Raw genomic sequence first — 24,291 nt, 5'->3', positions numbered from 1 at the left:
TTGTTATTAACAAAATAACTTTCGCTTAGTTTTTTATTTGAGAGTAATCATAATAAGAGCAAATCTTGTAAACCAAGTTTACCTGAAAAGCTGTCTCTCGTACCGTATGACACAAATCAGCACTTGTGGTTAGTTGTGCACACTATTTTGGTAAAAATGATATTTCTCGTATTAAATGGAAATATAGGGCTCTATTCTGTAAATTTCCTTTTCTACAATTATCAAATTAATAAATATAATAAATTTCTGTTAGAGGTGGTTTTGGTGGTGGACTGGTGGTGGAGAAGTGGGTTCATGGTGACGGTTATGAATACCCGGAGGGTGATAATTGTATCCAACATTAGTAATATAAATTTCGGTTTATCGAAAATAAAAATTAGACCGAACCAGAGTAAAACCGGAACCACATTGGCATTTTAAATAAACAGGCCCAATTTAGCTTTAGCGTTTCGCGTTATAGGATTCGGGAGTTGACCGGAGTGGACTCAATCGGCGAAGCTTTCTCAGGGACGGAGAGGAGGAGAGAAAAAGATCGAGACAGCGATTCAACGCGGCGGAGTGATGGAAGAGCTTCCAAGCATAACCGTGAGTCAGCGCGAGCAGTTTCTGGTGGAGAACGATGTGTTCGGGCTCTACAGTTACTTTGACGCTTGCGACATTGCTACTCAGAAATTCCTGTAAAAATCGATCGTTGTTTTGTGCCGTATCTTTCTTCATAATCTGATGAATCCTAGTAGATTTCGAGAGATGAATCCTACTGATGGAAGTTGTTGTTCTAGGTTGGAGATTGAGCGAGACAAGCAGTTGGATTATCTAATGAAAGGCTTAAGACAGCTAGGACCGTCGTTTTCGTCATTAGATGCTAAGTATGTATCTTCTCCTTCTTAGAATTGATGCTTTGCTCTTTTGTTTTCATGGCTAGAATTTGAAGCTCAAATTTTGCTTTTTTGTTCTTCGAATTATCTCTCATTTAGATGGTCCCTTTGAACTTTGCACATATTTTGTTAGGTATTAACATGTTCAAGAGTTTGTATGGGTTTTCGGATGTCAATAAGTTAAGTTGAATTTTGGCTTTTGGCTTTTGGACAGTCGACCTTGGCTTTGCTACTGGATTCTTCATTCAATTGCTTTGCTTGGGGACACTGTGGATGATGAATTAGAAAACAATACCATCGACTTTCTTGGACGCTGCCAGGTTCGACATTTTCAAGTTCCTTTGATTTGTTAAACTATCTAAGCCATTTGTGGAAACTCTTCTGATTTGCTCATCCTTTCTTTTTGTTCTTCTCCTCCTTTTTTGTTTGTGTTTTGTTTTCCATTCCTATTATTATGACCTGAAATTAATCACTTGGTACTTAGTTTGCTTTCACGTGTTGCTTGTTCAGGGTTCTGATGGTGGATACGGTGGTGGTCCTGGCCAAGTAAGTATATGTATATTTCTTGAAGTGAGGCTCACTATTATTTCATGAAATTGGAAACTTAAGAAAGACCAGTTAGTTTTATTCTGATTGATCTCTTTGGTGTTGTCAGTAGTGTAAGATTGCCAGTATTTTCCCATAGTTTAATTGTAAATCTTCCAAACATGGCAGAGATAGTTAGGATTTACAATTTTTTTTAGCCATTCAATTTCTTTTTGTTCTCTCGCCCACTAATAATGGATATCTTTTCTTCACAGCTTCCACATCTTGCAACAAGTTATGCTGCAGTGAATACACTTGTTACTTTAGGTGGTGAAAAAGCCCTTTCTTCTATTAATAGGTGGTGCATTCGTTTTTCTTTATTGTCATTTTATTTTCAATAAGAGACAGCTGATGCGTTCTATAGAAGACTTACATGACTCGTAATTTTTCAGAGAAAAAATGTCTTGTTTCTTAAGACGAATGAAGGATACAAATGGAGGTTTCAGGTTTGATTCTCTCTCTGCTTGAACTTCGTAAAGACATCATTTTTTCTGACAGCTTAGTGTCATATAACCAGTCATTTTGGTTTTTCAATTCTTGCTCGTCTATATTTCAAGCAACTTGTTGATAATTTGAATACTCTCACTGATTATTAGGATGCATGATATGGGAGAAATGGATGTTCGTGCGTGCTACACTGCAATTTCAGTGAGTTCAACAAACTCTCAGTTTCTTGTTCTCTTTTACAGACACCAAAACTTATAGGCTGAAATGAGATCAACAAACTTAGGTTAGGACCCATTTTGCTAAGTAAATTCCAGTTTCATATCTTGAAGTCACATTAGGATATGGTTTATGATCTACTTTATTTGCTAACTTACGCCCACCAGATACTTTGCAGAGAAATCGATTCGTATTGCATCATATGGTTAGTTTTTTCGCTGATATGCTGATTTCTCTTCTGACATAGATTGCAAGCATTCTAAACATTAAGGATGATGAACTCACCCGAGGCCTAGGAGATTACATCTTGAGGTAACATTCCGTTTTACTTTGATCTCACATAATTAAAGCTGAACTACTATAATATAGTTGTAAGTTCATGAATTCATTGATTTCCCTTGCAAAGCTCTTTAAACTTATTATATTTTGAGCAGTTGCCAAACTTACGAAGGTGGTATTGGAGGGGAACCTGGCTCCGAAGCTCACGGTGGGTATGGTCTCCTACTTACTTCCATTATGTTGAAGCTTTTATTCGGAACTGAGTTTTGCCTCTCTCTTCTGCGATGTAGTTATTCATGGTTAACTATAATTTATTTCCTGAAATGTTTAACTGTTACCTTTGCTTAGTATCATATAAATTTTTTTGTAGGTACACCTACTGTGGGTTGGCTACCATGATTGTAATCAATGAAGTCGACCGTTTGAATTTGGATTCATTAATGGTAACATACAATGCTGTTTTGAGATGATTAATAGATTAATGGAATACCTTTACTTTTCCTTAGAAGAGATATTTTTTCTTACCATTTAATCTTCTGATGATATTAGAATTGGGTTGTACATCGACAAGGAGTAGAAATGGGATTTCAAGGTAGGACGAACAAATTGGTCGATGGTTGCTACACTTTTTGGCAGGTCAATCTTCTAATTCTCTTTGTATCCTTTCGCAACCTCGTTCAATTTTTTTCCACCTACTCCAAAATTCTCTTATACTCATCACCGTCGTTATCTTTTTGTTTTTGTACATGTTAAACAGGCAGCCCCTTGTGTTCTACTACAAAGATATTATCTAGCCCATGATCTGGTACTTCATGGATCATCACATATATCACAAGGGACTGATGAAGATCACGAGGAACATGCTCATGATGAAGATGATCCTGAAGACAGTGATGATGATGATGACGACTCTGATGAGGACAACGAAGATTTTGAAGGTAATGTGCTTAATATTCTCATACCATTAGTCCATCTAATTATCCAAAAACACAACTGATTTTAATTAGCTTATGTTTGCAGATTCAGGACATGGTCACCGAGTCCATCATACATCCACCTACATTAACAGGAGAGTGCAACCTATTTTTGACAGCCTCGGCTTGCAAAGATATGTACTCTTGTGCTCTAAGGTCAGTTCTTGCTTGCTTTTAACACCATAACAAAACATCCAGTCAAGTTTACTCATGCACACACACTCATGCATGCTCATTTTCATGGACATGAACGGTTTGTTTTGAAATTTTGCGTTCTTAGATGCCAGACGGTGGATTCAGAGACAAGCCGAGGAAACCTCGTGACTTCTACCACACATGTTACTGCCTAAGCGGTCTGTCCGTGGCTCAGCACGCTTGGTCAAAAGACGAGGACACTCCTCCTCTGGCTCGCGACATTTTGGGAAGCTACGCGAATCTCCTTGAACCTGTTCACCTCCTACATAATGTGGTCATGGATCAGTACAATGAAGCTATCGAGTTCTTCCATAGAGCAGCGTGACCCCGTTCTCGCCACATATAGGAAACTTCTAAGCCGGATGGTACGAGAGACTTTTTCGTTGTGTTGTAGCGTAACTTTTCAACCTAAAATTGGTTTATAATTTAACCTCCTCAGAAATTGAGTCATATGATATCTTTGGTGAGATTACTGTTGAAAGACTTGCATCCTTCGCCATTGTTTTTTAAAACTGAGAATTCCCTCGATAACTCTCCAAGGAATTAGTAAATTTTATGTGGGATAATTGAAAAGTCTAAATGAAATTGAAAATAAAAGAAACTTAAAGAAGCACACCAATTTATTTTACTTTTATACCTAGTACTAGTATCTTTCGGGAGTTTTATGTGAAAAAGATAGTTTAGGATTAAAGTGCAAGAAAGTTAATGGTACTTTTATGTGAAAAAAACAGTTCAGGATAAAATTGTAAGAAAGTTAAAGGTCATTTAATATTAAAACAATAGTTAAGGACAAAACTGCAAGAAAAGATCAAATCTAAGTCCTTTTTCGCAAACTTTTATTTTTAAATCTTTGTCTCTCTCGTCTTCTTCCCCATTTGAGTCATTGACCAGAGACAGTGAGAGAGTTTACTTAAAAAAAACCCAAAAAATATCAACGAAAATGGAAGACGACGAAGAAGAAGAAAAGACGCAGAAGTTGCACAAGGAGGAGAAGAAGAAGAAGAAGCAACAAGAGGAAGACAACAACGGAAATCAACGAAAACGAGACCAGTTTTCTCCACCTGCGAAATCTCCACCCCAAAATCGCAACCCAGAGATGTCTTCTAGATCATCGCTTCATTCATTGCCACCAACGACGGTCGATTCACCACCTCCTGATTCACCCACCGTCTCTTCGATCCCCGATAGCCACGGATCTTCACCTCACACGATCATCCCGACTCCTTCCGTTGCTTCGGTCGCGACGAAGAACGAGACTCCTTTCAGGATTACTAACGAAGAGCAGAAACTCGGCGAGAGTAGAAGGCAATTGAGGCCAAGCTTTTCTACTCCGCGTGAATCGAAATGGGCAAGTTTTGTTAGAAAGGCTTTGCTTGGATTTAGGGTTTCTGCGTTTGTGTCATGCCTCGTTTCGTTCTCTGTTATGGTTGCTGATAGAGATAAAGGATGGGCTCGTGATTCTTTCTACAATTACAAAGAGTTCAGGTTCAAATCTCTTACTTTTCTAGCTTCACCACTTTACCATTTGAAGTTGAAGTATCTGAAGATGTTTAGACGAAGAATCAGCTTTAGGGTTCCTAGATGACTCTGATTTGGTCTAATCACTGTTTTGGGATTTGAACTTTTCTCTTGAAATTAGCCGTGGAAGTCGTGACTCTTTCTGCAAATACACATGTTAGTTTGGGTTAATTTCTTACTTTTCTAGCTTCACAATACCATTTGAAGTTGAAGTAACTGAAGATGTTTAGAAGAAGAATCAGCTTTAGGGTTCCTAGATGACTGTGATTTGGTCTAATCACTGTTTGGGTTTTGAACTTTTATCTTGAAATTAGCCGTGGAAGTCGTGACTCTTTCTGCAAATACACATAGTTTGGGTTAAATTTCTTACTTTCTAGCTTCACAATACATACTGAATTTGAAGTATCTGAAGATGTTTGGAATCAGCTTTAAGGATTCAGGATGTCAGGGTTCTTAACTTGCTGGATTCACCAGGAATCCAAACATTCTTATGTTAGTATCTCTTTAGGTTTGGAATTTCATCTGAGCTCTAAGTTCTTAGGTAAATGACTCTAACCTGTGCTAAAGATTGTGTGGAGTTTGGAAATTTTCACTCGAAATCAGCTGTGTCGTTTACTTTTAGGTAATGAAGTAAATCCAATGACCTGTTTCTAGCTAATGACCTTGTCTTTAGATTACTGTCTAAACTGCAAATATTTCTTGTAAATGTTTTCTTGAGTTGATTTATTCTGTTTTTCTTTTGGCATTTTTGGTTGCAGGTTTTGTTTGGCTGCGAATCTGATTGGTTTTGTCTATTCAGCTTTTATGATATGTGATCTCTTGTATCTGTTATCTACTAGCATTCGCAGATCAAGACATAACCTCCGTCATTTCTTGGAATTTGCTCTTGATCAAGTATGTTTCTTCTGCCTCTCTTTGATCGAATCGAAACTCTGTTTTGTTACAAATGGTATTAACCTAAAAAAAACTGGAATATATTAAAAAAAAAAAAGCACTATCATTTGAGTAATTGTTTCTGATTCTTGTACCATTAAACTGTATTCTGCCAAATTCTTAGTAGTTAAAAATGGTCATGATGTTGCAGATGATAGCGTATCTTCTTGCATCGGCTTCAACATCGGCTTCGATCCGTGTAGACGATTGGTTATCAAACTGGGGAGCAGACAAGTTCCCAGACTTAGCTAGAGCATCGGTCTCGTTGTCTTTCGTCTCCTTTGTCTCATTCGCCTTTTGCTCCTTAGCTTCCGGTTATGCGCTTTGTTCACTCCGGTCTATCTAAACCAAAACAAGCACAAGCTCGAGACTCATGACCATCTCATTTTGTTTAAATATAGTTCACTCTCGAAGTTAATTCTTTCTACGTCTTGGTTTTCTGAAGGAACTCGACCCTGAATCTCGGTAAACGATGAAGAGGGTCCAGTTTTCGTAGTATTTTAAATTGTTAAAAACTTTTAATTTAATATAGTGGAGGGTTTTTTGTTTGTTTGTTTACTTTTCATGTTGCAGAATATTCCTTCTCGAAAAAGATGGTGTACTGATCTAAAAAATTCCGACATGATGACATCTTCTCCTTAAACTTTAGATTTTAAGATTGATTTAGATGTTAACATTTTAGAATGTCTATGTAGTTTGTAAGATCATATAGTTTCAGGCCAGTAAAAATCAATTAACCATGCAGAGCCTACATAGTAATTTAGATACACAGACGTATGTATACAGAGGAGTGAATATGAAATTATCCCCCTTTTAGAGATAATTAGAAATTTAGGACAATTTCCCTTACCTATTGTCTCATTACGATTTTTCAACTTAAGAATTGTCCAATTAAGATTTGTCTTAAGTGAAACCCAAAAAAATTACCCTTAAATATTGAATTCTAGTATTTTTTATTAGTATTTTATATATTTAATAAAATTTATAAACAATAAGAAATTCATTTGGAGCTTAGTTGATGTGGAAAAGTTCTATTCACACCTCTGTCTCTCCTCTTCTTATCTCAAACAAATCACATAAACCATTACAAAATACAAAAACAGTATCATCACGGAATCTAAAGAAAAGTTTTCCTTTTTTTCCTTCACAAAATCTCAGAACATGACAATGATGATGATATCTCAATTCTCAAGTATCGTCTCAGAGATTCTTCCATCTATTCTATTACATGGAGAAGAAGATAGAAGAGGATCATCTTCATCAACAACAACAACACCAGAACATCAAATGAAAGAGTATTTTTCACGTTTTTTTGTTATGGAGTAACGTTAAGATAAAGGCTCTCTTCAGTAAAAGCTGAGTTGATTGACGAAGTTAAATGAGGTCAAACTCTGCTTCCTTGCAGAAGATGGTGAAAACAGTTTCCAAAACACGTTGCAAAAAGCAAAGAGAAGATTCATAACTGTCTCTGTTTTGCACTGTTCTTATGACTGCAGTTTTCTTTCTGTTCGCAATTCTCAGAAAAAACATTTTGCTCTATACCCTGAATTACAAGAACTCCACAATTACTCAAAGAAAAACAGACAACTTGTATCACTAAAATGAATCACCAAGTCATCAGAAGTTGTGAACACAGCACCGAAAATATTTTTATAAAGAAAAAAAGAAAAGAAAAACATGATAAAAAAGGAAATAAAATATTTTTATAAATATTCAGTTTTGGTGGATAAGTCCATGATCCCAGATTTTCTCAGATTCTCTGAACAACTTAGTAGAATACATATTCCATATTATGTAAAACAAAGAAGGATTACTAGAATGCACATTCTAATAAAATATAGAACATAATAAAAAATGCAAAACATGTATTCTACAAGTTGTAGAACAAAGAAGAACTTGTAGAACATCAATTGTAGATTTCGTAGATTGTATAGAAATGTTTAGAAAATATATTCTAGAAAACTGTTGAGTATAGAATATATTTTCTGCATGTTGTGGAAAATAATTTTTAAAAATTAAAAGCTTTCCATAACTGATTTTCAATAATAAATATATTTCTTTTTTGGTATTTTGGATTTTTTTAAAAAAAAGAAAACATTAAATTCGAATTTCTAAAATTAATGTAAGTAACTAAAGGGTAATTAAGTCCTAAAAAAAGACAAAAGTTCAAAAAAATCTTATAGGGATAATTATTTGCAAAATGTGTTTTAAATTTACAATTTTTCTATTATTTTATCACATGTAACGAAGATGATAAAGCTAAGTTAGTGTGGTTCAAATTAGAGGTGAGCAAAAAAAATGAACCGAACCTAACCAACCAAACTTAAACCGAATTGAACCGATTCATTTTCAATATATAACCCGTTTGATTGAAGTTTTTTATAATCTGAACGGTTCGATTCGGTTCGGTTTTAAACTGAACCAAACCAAAAAACTAAAATACTTATTTTATTTAGTTTATTAGTTAATTCATAATATTAGTTTCTTGAAATATGGTGAAAATGTGAAATTTCACCTAAACCAAAACACAATTTCTTTTTTCAAACTGATTTTTTTTAACTGAACTAAAACCAAATCGAACTAAAACCAAACTGAATTAAATCAAACCGAAGTTAAACTAAACCAAACTTATTTCGATTGAGTTTAGTTAGTATTTTATTGAACCCAAATTAATTAAACCGAACCGAACTCAAACCGAACCCGAAAATAAACTAAAGTGCCCACCCTTAGTTAAAATATAAAACCCCTTTCAACATGTTAAATCCCATACATAATTTTATGCATTTTGAAACCACCAAAGACGTTTATTACAAAACCATAAAATATAAAATTACAAAACTATAAACTAAAAATTACAACACTCAAAAGAGTAACACACCGTGACAAATTATTACAAACACGTACATACGCTTAGAAAGAGGCCAAGAGAAAGTGTTCAACGAGCTCTTTTGATGAACCACTCTTGCTTGTGTGAAACAAATATATGTCCAATCACCAATCCGCAGAAGACACCAGGTCCATACGCTATTGCCGCAGCGATCCAGCTAATCACTTGTTCATCGTCTTCTTGCTCCAAAACATCCTCTGACTTTTGTGGTGTAGTATTCGGGACATAAGTTTGTCCACAAATTTCCTCGGGACCGTAAAGTCTAGGGTTGCCTATGAATGAAGAACAATTCTGTATCTGAAATTGTGTGCCTCTTGGTATTGGACCTTCGAGATTGTTGTGGGAGAAGTTAATGGTTGACAAAAAGGAGAGCATGCCAAGATCTTGAGGAATCCGACCTGACAGTTGATTCTGTGATAGGTCTAATGCCTCAAGATTTGTCAGATTTGCCAGTGATTGAGGTATATCGCTTGTGAAAGCATTACTTGACAAGTTGAGTAGATGCAAACCCTTCAAGAATCCAATAGATTCAGGAATCTTCCCATAAAATCTGTTTTCTGAAAAGTCAATGGCAATGAAGTCTTTTCGGATCCACAAAAACTCTGTATATACTCCTTTATGCACCATCTCCATTGAGCTATGATAGGAAGCAACATACACCGTGAAATCTTCCATGTACGAGTCATCATTTAGTGCGTTTGATGTGGTCATGTCACGCCAAGTGGAAAAATAGAAAGATGTGATGGTTCCAGTGAAGTCATTCTTTGAGATATCAATGACTTTTAGCGTTTGAAATCCAATGGAGGAGACGTGGTGGTTGTATAATGGTCCATAGAATTGATTTGATCGGAGGATGAGGACGTTCAACGACGGTAAAGAACCCAACCAAGATGGAAACTCGTCCTTGAATTTGTTGCTTCCCACATTCAGAAACTTGATAGCTACGCAACTGATCAAAGATTTTGGAAGTTTTCCCTCCAACTGGTTGCGGCTAACGTCAAGTTCAAGTAAGTTGGTACCATTGACAAACATATCCGGAAGAGTTCCACTGAAATTGTTGTTTCCTAAGTTAAGCATTTTAAAGTTATTCCTCCTTATACATGGAGGAATTGAGCCACTAAACCTATTGTTGGACAAATCTAAGAGATCTAACGACCTAAACTTGCATATCCAACGGGGAAATGGTCCTAGGAATGAGTTCGATCTAAGACTCAACACATTCATTTTTGTTCTATCAAGAACTTCTGAGGATTTTCCGAAACTGCTAAAAGAGTTGTGAGCAAGTTTCAACACCTCTAATCTCCATAAGAAACCTGGTACTTTGCCTTCCAACTTATTGTGGGAAAGATCAAAGTAAGTGAGGTTAGCTAACTGTGATATTGATCTAGGGATTGATCCAATGAAATCGTTGAAACTAAGATCTAAGATGTTGAGATCAAGAAACTTAGATATAGATTCAGGGATTGGACCATCACATTTGTTACCAGCAAGAGAGAGAGCACGAAGCCTAGAGGATGAAGATGTATTACTAAACTCTATAGGTCCCTTGAGCTGGTTTCCCTTCATGTAAACATATTGTAACGAAGGAATAGTGAACAGAAATGTAGGAAAAGGCCCAGAAAATGAGTTTCCACTCAGAAACAAATACTCCAAGTTGTGGAGTCCACCTAGGTCAGGTGGGAGCTCAGATTCGAAGTCATTATTAGTGAGGTGAAGTGTGGCCAATTTCGTTAGATTGGCGAATGAAACAGGAATTTTCCCACTTAAGTGGTTATCAGTGAGTCTCAAAGTGTTTAGTTGGGTCAGGTTTCCAATTGAAGAAGGAATCTGCCCATAGAGATCGCAAGAGGAAAGGACTAGGTTTTGAAGAAATTGGAGTTTGAAAAGACCACTATTTGGTTTCAAAGAGTTGTTGAGAGGAATGTTATCAATGTAAAGTGAAATCACCTTGCCAGATCTTTCATCGCACGTGACACCCTCCCAAGAACAGCAATCACTGCTCTTGTTCCATGAACTCATATAGTTTACCGGAAACTCTTGTTTGAACTCCAAAAGAGAATTCCTCTGGTCATGGCGGCAAAAGTGGAGCGTAGGAGAAGCAAGGGTGTGTAGAACAAAAGAAAAGGAGAAGAGGAAATACATGGTAAGAACAATATCATTGAAGGAATAAGAATGCCTAGGAATCATCATTTCCTTTTTTTTTTTTTTTAGTTTGTTTGGCTTGTGATATGTTATAATTTTGGCTTCTGCAACTCTCTTTAAAAAGAAGAAAGAAAAAAGATCAATTTTGGAGTTTAGTTCTTGACTTTGGGAAAGTCTTGCGTCAACCTACGAGTCTTCTTAGTATCTCTACGTCTCTGTGATTCGTGATTTGTGCCAAAAATTGGCTCATTCTTTCCACATTACCCATCACATACTCTCTTGACTTGACCGACCTTGTCGAGTTCGTTATCTTTCATAATTACCACACAAAAAAAAAAACTAATTTATGTAACGGTCAATAAGATATACTGTAAATCTTACTCAGAATTTTCTTATAGTTGAAAATCACAGCTTTATGTATTCATATATGATTGATAAGAAATTACATGAGAAATACAAACGTTTACAAAAGCTATGAAAGTAGTATTTTTTATTAAAAAAATAAAAGACATTTTTCGGCTGACCGTATAAAAGACAAAGGGCTATGACTAAGTTTCTAGATTGTGGATGTTTGTTGGGTACTTCCAAACAATGTGTTAACCAATAATGGTTATTAATTACATATTGCATCATTCATACATTTATAATTACATTCATTAGAAAAAAGAAGAAGATAAATTCACTGTTTTTTTTTAATAATGAACTGTACTCGTTTTCTGAATTTTTGCTTTTGTATATGGAGAGTGTTTAGTGTATTGTTACAAATGATTTCACATCTCTTTCGATCTAACTTTTTTTTTTCAAATTTACTGATTACAAAAATAACATCATTTATAACATCAATATATAATAGAAAATTATGAAACTTCCGAACTATAATTTAACATCTTCAATAAGAACGTAATGTTGCTATTTAGAAAACATATTCGATTTTTTCACTCATAGAAGTAAAATACCAGCGGATGTATACGGTCGAATTACCTCTTAAGATCCCCCTGCCTCAGGGAAGTACTTTGTTCATTTTTTTTTTCTTTTTCTGAATGATTCTTTATTCAGTCTTTGTTCATTTTACTTCTGAGATCTCTGATGATCTCACTTATTCTCCAGAGAGTTCCAACCTCCTTTATTTCGTAGTTCTTTTGGGAATTAAGTAGGCTAAGGGCTTGAAAATTCTTGGAGATCAAAAGTAAGATTTCTTAAAAGGAAAAGTTAATTTATTATAGTACATAGCTATAGATATTTACGTTTATGTTTATACATATAGAGAAATTAAGCTGGATACTTTTGATTGATTAGTAAGCATACACATGCTAATATTGCAACAACCTATATATGCATCTCATAACCAAACAGATTCAGTAATAGTAATAATACAAGTAATTTTTGAGAAATTACTTAAGAAAACATTCTTATTCGATCTTAGATTTGTAATTTACTAGATAAAAATTTTCCATTCGTCATCTTATTATTGGATATCATCAAGCTCGATAAACTATCAAATTTTCAAGCAGCCGAGTCCAAGCACCAGCAGTAATAGTCTGACCGTGAGAGGTCGAGCAATTCTTGCGGAGACATCCTCTCAAGCTCGTTCTGCCTCCACGCCGCATAGTTGTTGCGGTTCTGTGTGTCCGAGGCTAGCGAATGAGCTTCGGTCTTGTGTTTCTGATATCGCATTCTCGTGTATAGCCTCATCGTTGCGACGCAGTCCTCATAAGGATCTTGAATTCCCACATGAATATCATACCTTTATAAGGCAAAAAAGTATTGAAATTTACAAACGTTGATATATTTTTACTCAAACTGGTGTAGATTAATTAGATTTTGATTAATAATGACAGATAATACGATTACAATCACAATGAAAACATTCTAAATCTTATATTAAATCCTCAATTTTCTGACCTCAATCACAATGAAAACATTCTAGTTTTTGATGATAAAGTATATATATTTTACTTTGGGGTAACTTGTTAGGTACGAGAAGAGCAAATTAGAAATACGAAACTTTTGGTTAAGAATAAATGATATTCCTTCTGTTTAGAATTATTTGATGTTTTAGAATGTTTTTTTTTGTTCAGAATTATTTGATATTCTCACTTTTCAATGCAAAATTTAATGAATTTTTATAGTTTTGACTTTTTATATTCTGCAGATAGTCTTCTTATTGGCAGAATGATATTTAAATGAATTATAAAAAATATTTTTAGTATAGGAAAAATAAAAATTAAATGAATCCTTAAACTGTGTGCAAAAACCTTAAACATCAGTAGAGATAGGCATATCGTACTCTGATATAATATTAATTATTCGTGTTATTCTTAGGATTATCATCGGTTGATTTTGTTCGAATTTTCAAAACTTTTTAAACTAATCAGCATATATATTGTACTTATAATCAAGTAAAACATTCATATATATATATATTGTACTTCACACGTGATTGTATTTATTTAACAACAAAAATCAAAGCATTATGTTCTAAAAACTAAACTTTTGGCCAAAAAAAAAGTTCTAAAAACTAAAATGACAAATCCTAACCCGTAGAGCCAAAACCTTTAACCCTGAAACATAATTAAACAAAATGATATCTTTCTTTCATTCAAAAAGATTCAGCATAGTTTTAAAATTTAATTTAATGTATAATAATTAACTATACACATATATATATACATATATATAGTATAGTTTTTAATAAAAAGAAAAAGATATATTCTTAGTCTGAAAGTACTTCCGGATAACCTTTAGGTACCAAAGGAGCAAATTAGAAATACGATACTTATGGTTAAGAATGAATGTTATAAATAAGGTAGAGACAGACAAATCGTACTTTGATATAAGATCAACTATTCGTGATATTCCTAGGATTATCGTCAGTTGATTTTGTTCGAACTTTTAAGATACTTTCTAAGCTAATCAGCATATTTTACTTGACATGGTGACTAAAAACTTTTAATCACGTCAAAAGTACATCGGATACCTTACTTTATAGTTGTTACGTCCGAATATCACACACAGAAAATGAAAAGAAAGCAATATAAAGTTTATAAACGTATAATATGTATACTTGCATGGTTTAGCAGACAAACTTTCTTCGAGTTGACTAGTTCTTTTTAAGATATATAATGATGGAATATTTGAAATTCGTTTTATTAGATTTTCACCAACTTCTAATATCGTATAATATTTTAAAAATTACAGATGAGCCGACATTAATTTTTTTTTAAAATGCATAATGTGTTGTGCCAATTCATGTCCCTAAATCTTTCAATTATATTTACTCAATATTAAATATAAAAGCAAAAAGGAATTTACCCGAGATAGGCCTGGGTAAGGTACTTGAGAGAGTTGCTTAATTTGCTTGTTTTCATCAAAGGAGGGTATTCCGCAGTATCTCTATTGGACACCAACAAAACATTTATAAAAATGATTAAATTAACGTAATATAAAATATTCTTCAAATCAAAGACGGTCAGTATCTTTCTTATCATATATATATTCTTTTTTTATTTACCTAATATTTATGATCATATATTATTAATTAATCGACTTTAGCTTTAAAAAATAAAGTTTTGTGTCTTATAGTAAAAGGTTTTTATTTACCTTATCATGGACGAAGAATATTCAAGTTGAAGACAGTCAAGATGGTTATCAAGTCCATGTCCCACGAGAATCCTTGCCTTGCCACTTCTTGAACGAATCTTCCACATTGGTTCTCCATTACAAAGAAACTCTTGAATCTTTCTCTGTGCCTGCTTTAATGGCATTGCGTCCCTTAGATTCTCAGGCCGTATCCCTGTTGTCTCGTACCTGTGATTGGTTACGGGCATCGTTGGCTTCACGTACGTGTGGAAAATCACGTTCTCTCTCTCATCGGTTATGCAAACTCTCGCGCATAGGTCCAGCGATCCGTCACTCCCTCCTCCAACCATCTTGCATGAGAGCGCGACCACTCGTGGTGACCTTGAAGAAGTATAGTCGATTGTAGTGTTGTCTCTAAGGCCTAAAGACGCCATACGAGTAGTTAGTCCCTGAAAAAAAAATCTTAGAGATTAGTATCAATAGAAAGAATATATTGTTTGAAACACTTAAAATTTGTATACAATATATAGTTATTTGAATTTTGACATATGGAGAGCTTTTAATTACAGAATTGACGTTTGAGAGCTTTCAGAGAAGCAACTGACTGGATCCTACGAGCGTTGAGCTTTCCGAAGATCCATAGACAAAATCTGCACCCACGCATGCTGAAAATGTTCCTGCATCTGTTTCGGCAGTGGACCTATATACATATATGATATGATCCAAAATAAAATTAAGCAAGTTTGTTTTGTTGTTTTTGATAAAAATCAAATACAAAGTTTACCAATAGATATATAAAGGTTACCAAATTAAATATACCAATGAGATGTTCACGGAGGGAGTCAAAAGATCGGCAATGTTTGTTGCAAATGCCACAAGTAGGTTCATGGACCGAATGATAAGAGATCCTCATGTGTTCCACCAAGTGTTCCTTCTTGTTGAACTGCCTATAACACGCTCCACACTTGTTCCTGCATGGATATCCATGCATGCTTTAGTTTCATGATTTTGTTTTTTAGTAACCCGAAGATTCTAAACCAAAACTTATATTAATCGTTGAGGTCTAAGAAAGTGAGTATTATACTAGTATTCTTGCCATTTCAAACGTATATAGTGGACGAGTATGATTGAAATCACAATGAAATTTGTTTCACATTTTTTTTCAATAAAAAAATTACGTACACTTCTCACTAAAAATAAAAATTTATTGGTATATCTTAACATTACGTTACGTGTATGTTCATGTTCCAAACAGTCTTACGCATACGCGGCATTATTTTTTTTTGGTGGTAATTAATATAACTTACGTAGATCAACGGTGAGAAAGGAAAACCTAGTTCAATCCGATCGAAGATGACATAATTATCTTTTACACAGAAATAAGTGCCTTAAAATAAAATAAAATTATAAAAGTACCTCAGGGTTTCGGAGGACTCCATAGACAATCTGTAGTCCATAGTAAATAACAGCTAGAACACAGTTCTGAGTTAAGGGAGTTTGATTAAACGGATTTATTCTTGTATATATATATATATATGTCGATTTGTATATGTGTGCGTGTGTACGCTTGTGTGGAGATTGGAAAATATTTGAGTGTCTGTTTATATAGGCAATTCATGAGGGATATAAGAAAGAAAAAGAAAATTAATTAAGAAAACGCAAAGTTAGATGATTCCCTGACCATCCTCACATATTAGATGCATGATTCCCTGACCAGTGACCATCCTATATAACGTATACCCACTTTTGAGGTTTGATTTTTTTTTTGTTTTTTTTTGAATGAATAAGGTTTCATTGTTGCATATAAAAAAAAAAAAAAAGAAGAAGAGGAGATGCCTTTCTATTATGGTTCCTAGTGTTTTCGATCTAAGTCTCTAAGACAGTAATTAGGTTGATATACTTGTTTATAAAAGAAAAAAAAAAAGTTGTTTTAAAGTAAAAAAAAAAAAGAAGAAACTATACCATTTCTTATGTTTCTGAAATTTAGAAAAAAATCTAACAAAAATGTTAAAAGAAACAAAAATGGAATCTATCAAAAAAGTAATAAAATGTTGTTTCAAAACCAAAAAAATATTATGATAAAATATCATAATTGTTATAGTGTTTACTATTTCTTATATTTTTTAAGCAAATATTAACATATATTATATAGCCTTATATCAATCACATACATATCGTTCTATTTTTGTAGCTGTCAACAACCCTTCAAACCTTACAATAACTACGTTTAACGAAAACCAATTTTCAAGCTGGCTCCAATATAATTGTAATTAACCAGAAGTTTACTCGGAGTTTTCTTCTCACTGGGTCTGGGATTAAAGAAAAAGCCAATGGAAACCATGTTTCATCATTTCACCACATACATATGATTATGATGCTGAGTACTTTGAAGCTTTTTTAGAGGCAAGCTAATGGAGTACTCCGTTATGTCTTCTAAAGGTTTACTTAACTTTGTTAAATTGTGATGCTATGGTGAATCTTTTACGTGTTTGGAGATTCATCCATCGCTTTATAATTCACTAAGATGCATGATGCTGCATGATTTCTCTTTCTTTCTGATTTTTAAAAAAAAAATATTATATGTTTTGTTTCTTAAGGAATATTAATTTTAGGGATTTTTTGATTAAACATTTTAATTCTATATTGCTATTTCTACATTTTAAAAAAAATATCAATTGCTTTATAATTTTTGCACTCTTTTGTATTCCGCTTCTTTTGTATTGCTTAGTATTTATTTCTTTTTTTTAGTTTTAGAAGAAATTTAAAACAAATTAACAAAAAAAAACTAAAAATCAATAAATAGAATATATAATGGAATAACGGTATCTGTGATGTCTAGATTAGGATCTTCGACTTCAAATATTTTAGTATAAATATGTATGACTTCTCTCTAATTCTCTTACACCCTTCTAAATTGTTTAATCTCTTCATTCTTCTTTGAAAAGTTCATACAGTAATTCAAAAAACTATGTCTAAAATGCATAGAACAATGATCGAAATCGAATAAGTTCGTATAGTACTTCAACAAACTATGTCTAAAATACATAGAACAATAATCAAAATATCTCAAAACTATTTAAACTAAATTATTTGAATACTAATATATTTTACTTTCTTCTATACTATTTTCACGATCATGTTTTCAAATATTAAAGTACAATAAAATCTAATAAACAAATATACTTAAAATAGAAAATAAAAATCAAATGAATCTAAACTATTATTAAATTTTTAAACAATCAATTGAAAAATTATTTCATTCCGCGCTAGGAGCAGGAAAGTTCACTAGTATATAAATATTAGAGTCTCGCACGTGGATTATATATATATAAATTTTACTGTATGTAAATATCTGTCTTTTATGATTTCTAATATTTTTGTTTTTGAATTTGTTACGACATTGGTTGTTTCTTTAAAAAATATTTTAGTTATTTTTCTATCAAATTGTATATTACTGATTTTACTATGTTGTAAATCAAATTTGAAAGTATAATGAAATCATCTTTATTTACTTTTAGATATTTTGTTCTTATTGAAATCGTAGTTAGAAGTTTGAACATAACTTGAGTATGCAAATTTAGTGAAATAGACATTAATTCTATGAATTCTTTCTTTATTTTTTGGTTGATACCTCTCGCCGTGAGAAGATTATGAGATTTAACATATCCTTATGGCTTATCTTTTTTTCTTTAGACACATCATTATCAATGTTAATAACTCAGTTATTAATTACTTTTACTTTAGTTCTCTTCATTTTCTTCTAAAACGATCATTTTTGGTTTTATTATTTATATTCAATTACAATTTAGATTTTGTAGACTTTTTATATTTTATATATATATATATATATGTTTTTTTAAATAATATACAGTTAGATGCTGAGGTGGCATCATGAGAAGAGAGAAAAACTCTCCTTATATATATATATATATATATATCTCTAATTTTTTTCGCCAAGTATCTATCACAAATTTAATAGGTGTGAGGGTTGGTATCCGTTTGCAGATTAGAACATCTTTAATGGTGCTATATATCGTGTTTTAAACTCAATATTTAGAATAAAATGATCTACAATGGTACTTTAAATGTTGCTCTATAAATAGAAAAATGATCAGTATTGCTTTATATTTGGAGCAACACTATTTATGATTCTATTTTTTGAACTTTTATTTACAAAACAGTGTTATAATTTTTATATTTTTTTTCATTTTATACATAAACAATCAGATAACTATTAATATTACACTTAGTTAAAATTATACTACTAATAACTTGTTATAATATTATTTTAACTTAAAATACAACAACAATATATAGTAAACAATGAAATACAATAAGATAACAAAAAAATAAAATTAGAAATACATATTAATACTAAAAATTAAAGATAAAAATCTCAAAATAAATACGAAAAAAATTTAACACAATTTATTAGACTAGTAATCTAATATGTTGGTAAGTCATAATGAATTTTTATAATAATTAATGCTCAAAGAATAAGTTCATGTTAAATATTAAAAATAAAATAGATAGAATAATTTTCAAAATTTTTAAGTAAAAAGCTTTATAAACAATTAGTACTAAAAAAATATAATATGTTTATTATTTATTTTTAAAGTCAAATATAGAGATGACCATTAGAGTAAATTCCTTCTCTATTTTTAGAGAACTTTATATTTAGAGTCAAAAATAGAACTAACTATTGGAGATGCTTTTAATCAACATTGGGTATAGAGAGTAACCTGAGAAAATCGAATTAGTTAGACAGTGAGAGTCGAAGCTATGTCTTGGTTTAATTATAATTAACCCCCAAAAAAGAAGAAGTTATAAGTAACCTTATCAGTAAGAGTTGTTACACGTTGGTTGTATAGCATTGGAGTGTTATTGGAGAGAAGAGAAGTTCAATTTCAACCGTGTAATGTCAACTCGAGTATAGTGAATTGCTAGTGAGATCTTTAACTAAAAAATAATTCCTAGTGAGACCAGTCCGAGACATATATTCCTCATTATCGAAGGATCAAACTCGCTTGTTAAACCCTATGAGATGTCAAAAAAAAAAACATTTCCCTATGTTTTCTTTTGTTCTGTTTAGCTCCTACTTCGTCTTCTTCGTAGAGGTCCAGAATATTGCATTTGATGTCATCTAATACATTTCAACATTCGAAATTTGGAATGTTTTCTTTCTCAAAAAGAAAAAAAAAATTAAAAACATTCGAAATTTGGAACTTTTAGGATAGTAACTTGGGTTTGACTTTTCTGGGTCATACAATGCAAATAAGACTATCTTTTGACCGAAGACATGGGGCCAAGTCAAGATTCCATGTACTTTTGTTTGTGTGTTTTCTCCAAAAGATTCCAGATTTTGTAACAATTCTTAGAAAAGGGAGCAATATTCATGAATATATGGACCATTTCCCTAATTTATATGAGAGATTAGAAAAGATAATGGACCATTGTAGTATAACAGTATATTCTTTTTTTTTTTTTGTTGTTAAAGGGTTTAACACCAAGTATTCACTCATAATTTTTTTTTCTTTCTTTTCCCAGTATATTCACCTTTGGTTCCATTTACTTTTGTATCGTTTAGCATATATATGTATTCAAACTACTACTTTTGTATCATTTAAATAGATGAAAATTAGAAAGAAATTATATTAAATAGTTTGAAACTTTAATTTAACAAGAACACACTGTTTAACTTTAAATAATGCTTTCTTTAATAATTTTTTATATACTTACAATAAAGATATTGATTTTATCCTGATTGTTAAATATTCCCTCCGTTTCACAAAGAGTGTTGTTTTAAGGTTTTATTTTTGTTTCATAAAGAGTGTCGTTTTATATTTTCAATGCAGAATTTTAAACAATATTCCAGTTTTGACCCTATTGATTTAATGTATTAATTAGAGAAAAAAAGTTATTTAATGTATTAATGAAGGATAAAGTAGTATTTTTAATACTTTTCTTGTATGAAAAATGTCAGAATGACACTCTTTGTGAAACGAAGAGAGTATATAATAGCGATATATGATATGTATTTTGTAGTTTTCCCAATTTGCGTAAACATCATCTAAGAGTAAAATATATTTGTTCATTTTTTGGAGTCATGTTGATTCAATTTGTCCATATTTTGGAAGTATGGAATTTCCATAGCCATTAAATCAATAATGAAAGCACGAAGACCAAACTTTGCCAGCTTTGAAAAGCACGGTAACCCAGATATTCGAATTTTTAAATTAGGATTAGGGGACACAAAACCTCAAAAAAAAAACAAAACGGTTTAAATAAAAATAATTCCTTTAACGGTTATGTTTTGTTTCATGATTTTTGTTTTTAATAACCCGAAGATTCCAAACCAAAACTCATATTAATCGTCGAGGTCTATGAAAGTGTGTAGTATTCTTGCCCTTTCAAACGTATATAGTGGACGATTATGGTTGAAATCACAATGAAATTTATTTCACATTTTTTTAATAAATATAATTAAGTACACTTCTCACGAAAAATAAAAATCTTATTAGTATCTTAGCATTACGTTACGTGTATGTTCATGTTCCAAAAGTCTTACGCATACGCGTCATTAATTTTTTTGTGGTAATTAGTATAACCTACGTAGATCAATGGTGACAAAGGAAAACCTATTTCAATCCGATCGAAGATACATAATTATCTTTTACACAGAAATAAGTACCTAGGGTTTCGGAGCACTCCATAGACAATCTGTAGTCCATAGTAAAAAACAGCAAGAACAAAGTTTTGATGGTAAAGGTTTATTTAGATTATTGTTTAATTGCACGATGTTAAGTATTGTTTTTATCTGATTACACCAATGCTTGTCCTCATGGGCTGGCCAAAAAAAACAAACCAAGAAGAGCAAAAAAATTTGTAACTTTCAGAGCACAATCTGACATTTATTTCATCTTTTGTATACTCTCATTGACGGCATAAGAAGATGTTATGAGAAAAAGGGATCGTAGATATTATTATTCAATCTCTTATCGTCTCGCATACAAGAGTATCTCCTTTCCATAAACATAAAAGAGAACATACAACCAAATAATCATACTCAACCCACACCGCAACATAAGGTCCTTTGCAACGAAAGCCACACTTGTAACATCCTGGTCGATTTTTATACCATTCAAAGCCACTTTCCGTTGAACTCAAACTGTAGTCTAGGCTTCATATACCTGAAATCTCCGAGTACACAATCAATATGAATGGTCGGACCAGAGCTTTCGCAAGTGTAGAACATTATCCTTTGATCCATTTCTCTCTCGCATATCTCGCACCAGTAACTACCGATCAAGTCCTTGTCTCCATCGTAGCATAATGTGAGAGGATGCACATCGTATTTGTAACTTACCGGATTTGGTAAAGTAGCACACTTGAAATCCAAAACAAAATCGCAATCCATACAAGTAAGAACATAACTCGACTCTTGCTTGCAAACCACACATATCTTGCTATCTAGTGAAGTTTGGAACAAAGGATGCGGATAACAATCGTAGTTAAATGGTTCTGATACTGAACCGCATCTTACATCTAACTTGATATTGCAACATTCATACCTGAAACCACTGCATAGTCGGTCACAAGCAGAGAGCATAAGAACACTCCACTAGTCATCGGAAAACCCATAACTATCCTCTCATCATTGTAAAGAGTAAGTTGATGGTTGTGTAGTACATGCCGTTTCTTCCGAGGAAGATTAGCACATGTTTCATGGAGATTGAAATCATCACATTGCACACAACTGTAGAATCGATCAGAATAGACAGGACGTACACATGCTCTGCAACGCTTATATTCATCATCATGGATATTAGAAACACCATCCTCAAGTCGTAGATCGTGTTCTCGATGACTAAAGTGATTTATCACACCATCACTCACGACCCTAAACGGTTCTTCACATTCATCGTTTTCTTCCGGCTCGTCCTCAAGCTCTCGCCCATCCCACACATCTCCCCTCGTGGCACATCTTGAATGGACAACGTAATCCGGACAAATCGAGCAAGAATACGCCCCAAATCTCCCGTTTATCCTTCTTCGACAAACTCCACATGTCCAATCTCCAACACCAAGTAAATAAGTACGAGAGATACGATGTGTGTGACGTATAATGCCTATAACGCGTGGTAAGTAGCACTACAAGAAAAACATCATTTTACAACGGCCGAAATGGTCGTTATTTCGTCGTAATAGGGCTATTACGACGGACTACCGACGATTTCAAAATCGTCGTAAAGTCATAGGCGCCGGCTTGGCCTTGTCGCCGTCAACCTCCCACTTCCGTTTCCAGTCGGAAACGGTATTGTTGAGGCGGAATTTGACATTCTCCTTGAATGCCGTCTCCACACGTCCGTGTGCGGATGTTTTCCAATGCCAGTTTTGCTAGAAAAAAAAAGAAGTTAGTAATTATTGTAAAAAGTTAAAATTTAAAATTACAATTAAACGAAATGGTAAATTACTTACCGCAAAACACTTGAACCAAGTGTCAAGTGTGGCCTGATCCAGCTTCTTCCAGCTGGTATGGGGTTGTACGAAAAACCTTGATGATATCCGCAACGTTACAACCGACTGCATTGTCGGTCGTAAACCTAGTCAAATGGAAAGAGAAAAAGTAAATTAATATCAAATATATAAGAATAAATATTAATTAATTTAAAAAAATTGTAGGAAAAAAATTACGTACCAAAAGGTGCCTGGGGCTCGATCCGGGTCGAGTTTGTTCATGGTCTCACGACTGGGTTGCGCCAGAAGATCTTGTACCGTAAACTGGGCATACGGTACAGGCGGGATCGGATCAGCCTCAGGATCGGCATGTGCGGGAGCCGCTGGTTCGGCTGGTGGTGGTGGAGGCGGTGCCGGCTGCGGAACAACGACCGGTTGGGAAACCGTCCGTTGTGTTCTCGAGGACTCCGGGATGGCTGATCCGGTCGCCGAGGTAGACGGGGCCGTACCGTCAGAATCGACGAGCTGTCGGTAGTGAAATCTCTTAGCCCGAGGAGCCATATCGACAGAACCTACAAAATTTTAAAAAATTAGTTACTAATTTTTCAAATATTTATTTAAATTTACCAAAATCCGGGCCTAACTAAATTCCGAAACCTAAATCTAAATTCCGAACCTAAATCTAAATTCCGAACCTAAATCTAAATTCCAAACCTAAATCTAAAATAATATGTAATGAAATTAATTTAACAAAAATACTTACAAATTAATTGGCTGGAGAGTAGGGAGAGAAGGGAGAGGTAGATTTCTAGAGAGATAGAGAGATTTCTAGAGAGAGAGAGGGAAGAGAGGAATGAGCGACGAAGGAGGAAATCTCGCGTCCCTTATATAGATTTTGTGATCGTCGTAAAATCGTCGTAACATTACGACGGTTTTACGACGATTCGGTTGTATAATAGTCGGTCCACTGCATGACATGACACGTGTCGTGATGGGAGCATTTGACCGTTACGACGGTTTTACGACGATTAAACCAAAAACCGTAGGGAAATGGTAGTAACGTTTTCACCGGATAAGCTCCTGATCCCAGGTTTCGAGGTTAAGATTATAACGCTTTAAGAAAATTAACCCACGGTCTTGGATTCTACCATCGGGAAAATTTTTATCACGGACTAATGCACAGATCAAAAACGGTGCGAAGCAT

General features: G+C 33.5%; 5 protein-coding genes across 5 annotated transcripts in view; 2 read left to right on the top strand and 3 right to left on the bottom strand.

Annotated features, from left to right (window-relative positions):
* The first annotated feature begins 456 nt into the window (after window positions 1-456).
* LOC18022462 (protein farnesyltransferase subunit beta) lies at window positions 457-4,065 on the top strand. Its single transcript, XM_006405451.2, has 14 exons — window positions 457-677; window positions 780-866; window positions 1,090-1,195; window positions 1,386-1,421; window positions 1,676-1,758; window positions 1,853-1,906; window positions 2,057-2,108; window positions 2,371-2,435; window positions 2,558-2,614; window positions 2,773-2,845; window positions 2,952-3,038; window positions 3,160-3,340; window positions 3,423-3,532; window positions 3,657-4,065. Exons 1-14 carry the CDS (start codon window positions 562-564, stop codon window positions 3,894-3,896), a joined length of 1,347 nt encoding a protein of 448 aa, XP_006405514.1. The 5' UTR covers window positions 457-561; the 3' UTR covers window positions 3,897-4,065.
* A 390-nt stretch (window positions 4,066-4,455) lies between these two features.
* On the top strand, window positions 4,456-6,642 carry LOC18022461 (CASP-like protein 4A1). Its single transcript, XM_006405450.2, has 3 exons — window positions 4,456-5,056; window positions 5,848-5,983; window positions 6,174-6,642. The coding sequence occupies exons 1-3, from the start codon at window positions 4,512-4,514 to the stop codon at window positions 6,366-6,368; spliced, it is 876 nt and encodes a 291-aa protein (XP_006405513.1). The 5' UTR covers window positions 4,456-4,511; the 3' UTR covers window positions 6,369-6,642.
* Window positions 6,643-8,791: 2,149 nt separating this feature from the next.
* LOC18022460 (receptor like protein 30) lies at window positions 8,792-11,108 on the bottom strand. Its single transcript, XM_006405448.2, has one exon. It carries the CDS (start codon window positions 11,097-11,099, stop codon window positions 8,958-8,960), a length of 2,142 nt encoding a protein of 713 aa, XP_006405511.2. The 5' UTR covers window positions 11,100-11,108; the 3' UTR covers window positions 8,792-8,957.
* Window positions 11,109-12,554: 1,446 nt separating this feature from the next.
* On the bottom strand, window positions 12,555-16,087 carry LOC18022459 (RNA exonuclease 4). The gene is given in 8 exon segments (XM_024159012.1): window positions 12,555-12,795; window positions 14,364-14,444; window positions 14,652-15,079; window positions 15,198-15,221; window positions 15,223-15,313; window positions 15,315-15,330; window positions 15,450-15,601; window positions 16,047-16,087. Coding segments are annotated over 8 exon segments (1,074 nt in total).
* Window positions 16,088-21,771: 5,684 nt separating this feature from the next.
* Window positions 21,772-24,291, bottom strand: part of LOC112088356 — a 6,923-nt gene continuing 4,403 nt past the window's right edge. Inside the window, exons 2-3 of the mRNA XM_024158614.1 lie at window positions 22,202-22,781; window positions 21,772-22,100 (exon numbers count right to left, since the gene is read on the bottom strand). Coding sequence (XP_024014382.1) covers window positions 21,772-22,100; window positions 22,202-22,781 — 909 coding nt within the window. The remainder of the gene's footprint in view (window positions 22,101-22,201; window positions 22,782-24,291) is intronic.

The sequence above is a fragment of the Eutrema salsugineum genome, unplaced genomic scaffold, assembly GCF_000478725.1.
Source record: "Eutrema salsugineum unplaced genomic scaffold, Eutsalg1_0 scaffold_14, whole genome shotgun sequence".
NCBI lineage: Eukaryota > Viridiplantae > Streptophyta > Magnoliopsida > Brassicales > Brassicaceae > Eutrema > Eutrema salsugineum.
The sequence above is the reverse complement of the archived record's forward strand: the minus strand, read 5'-3'. Positions and strand labels throughout refer to the sequence as shown.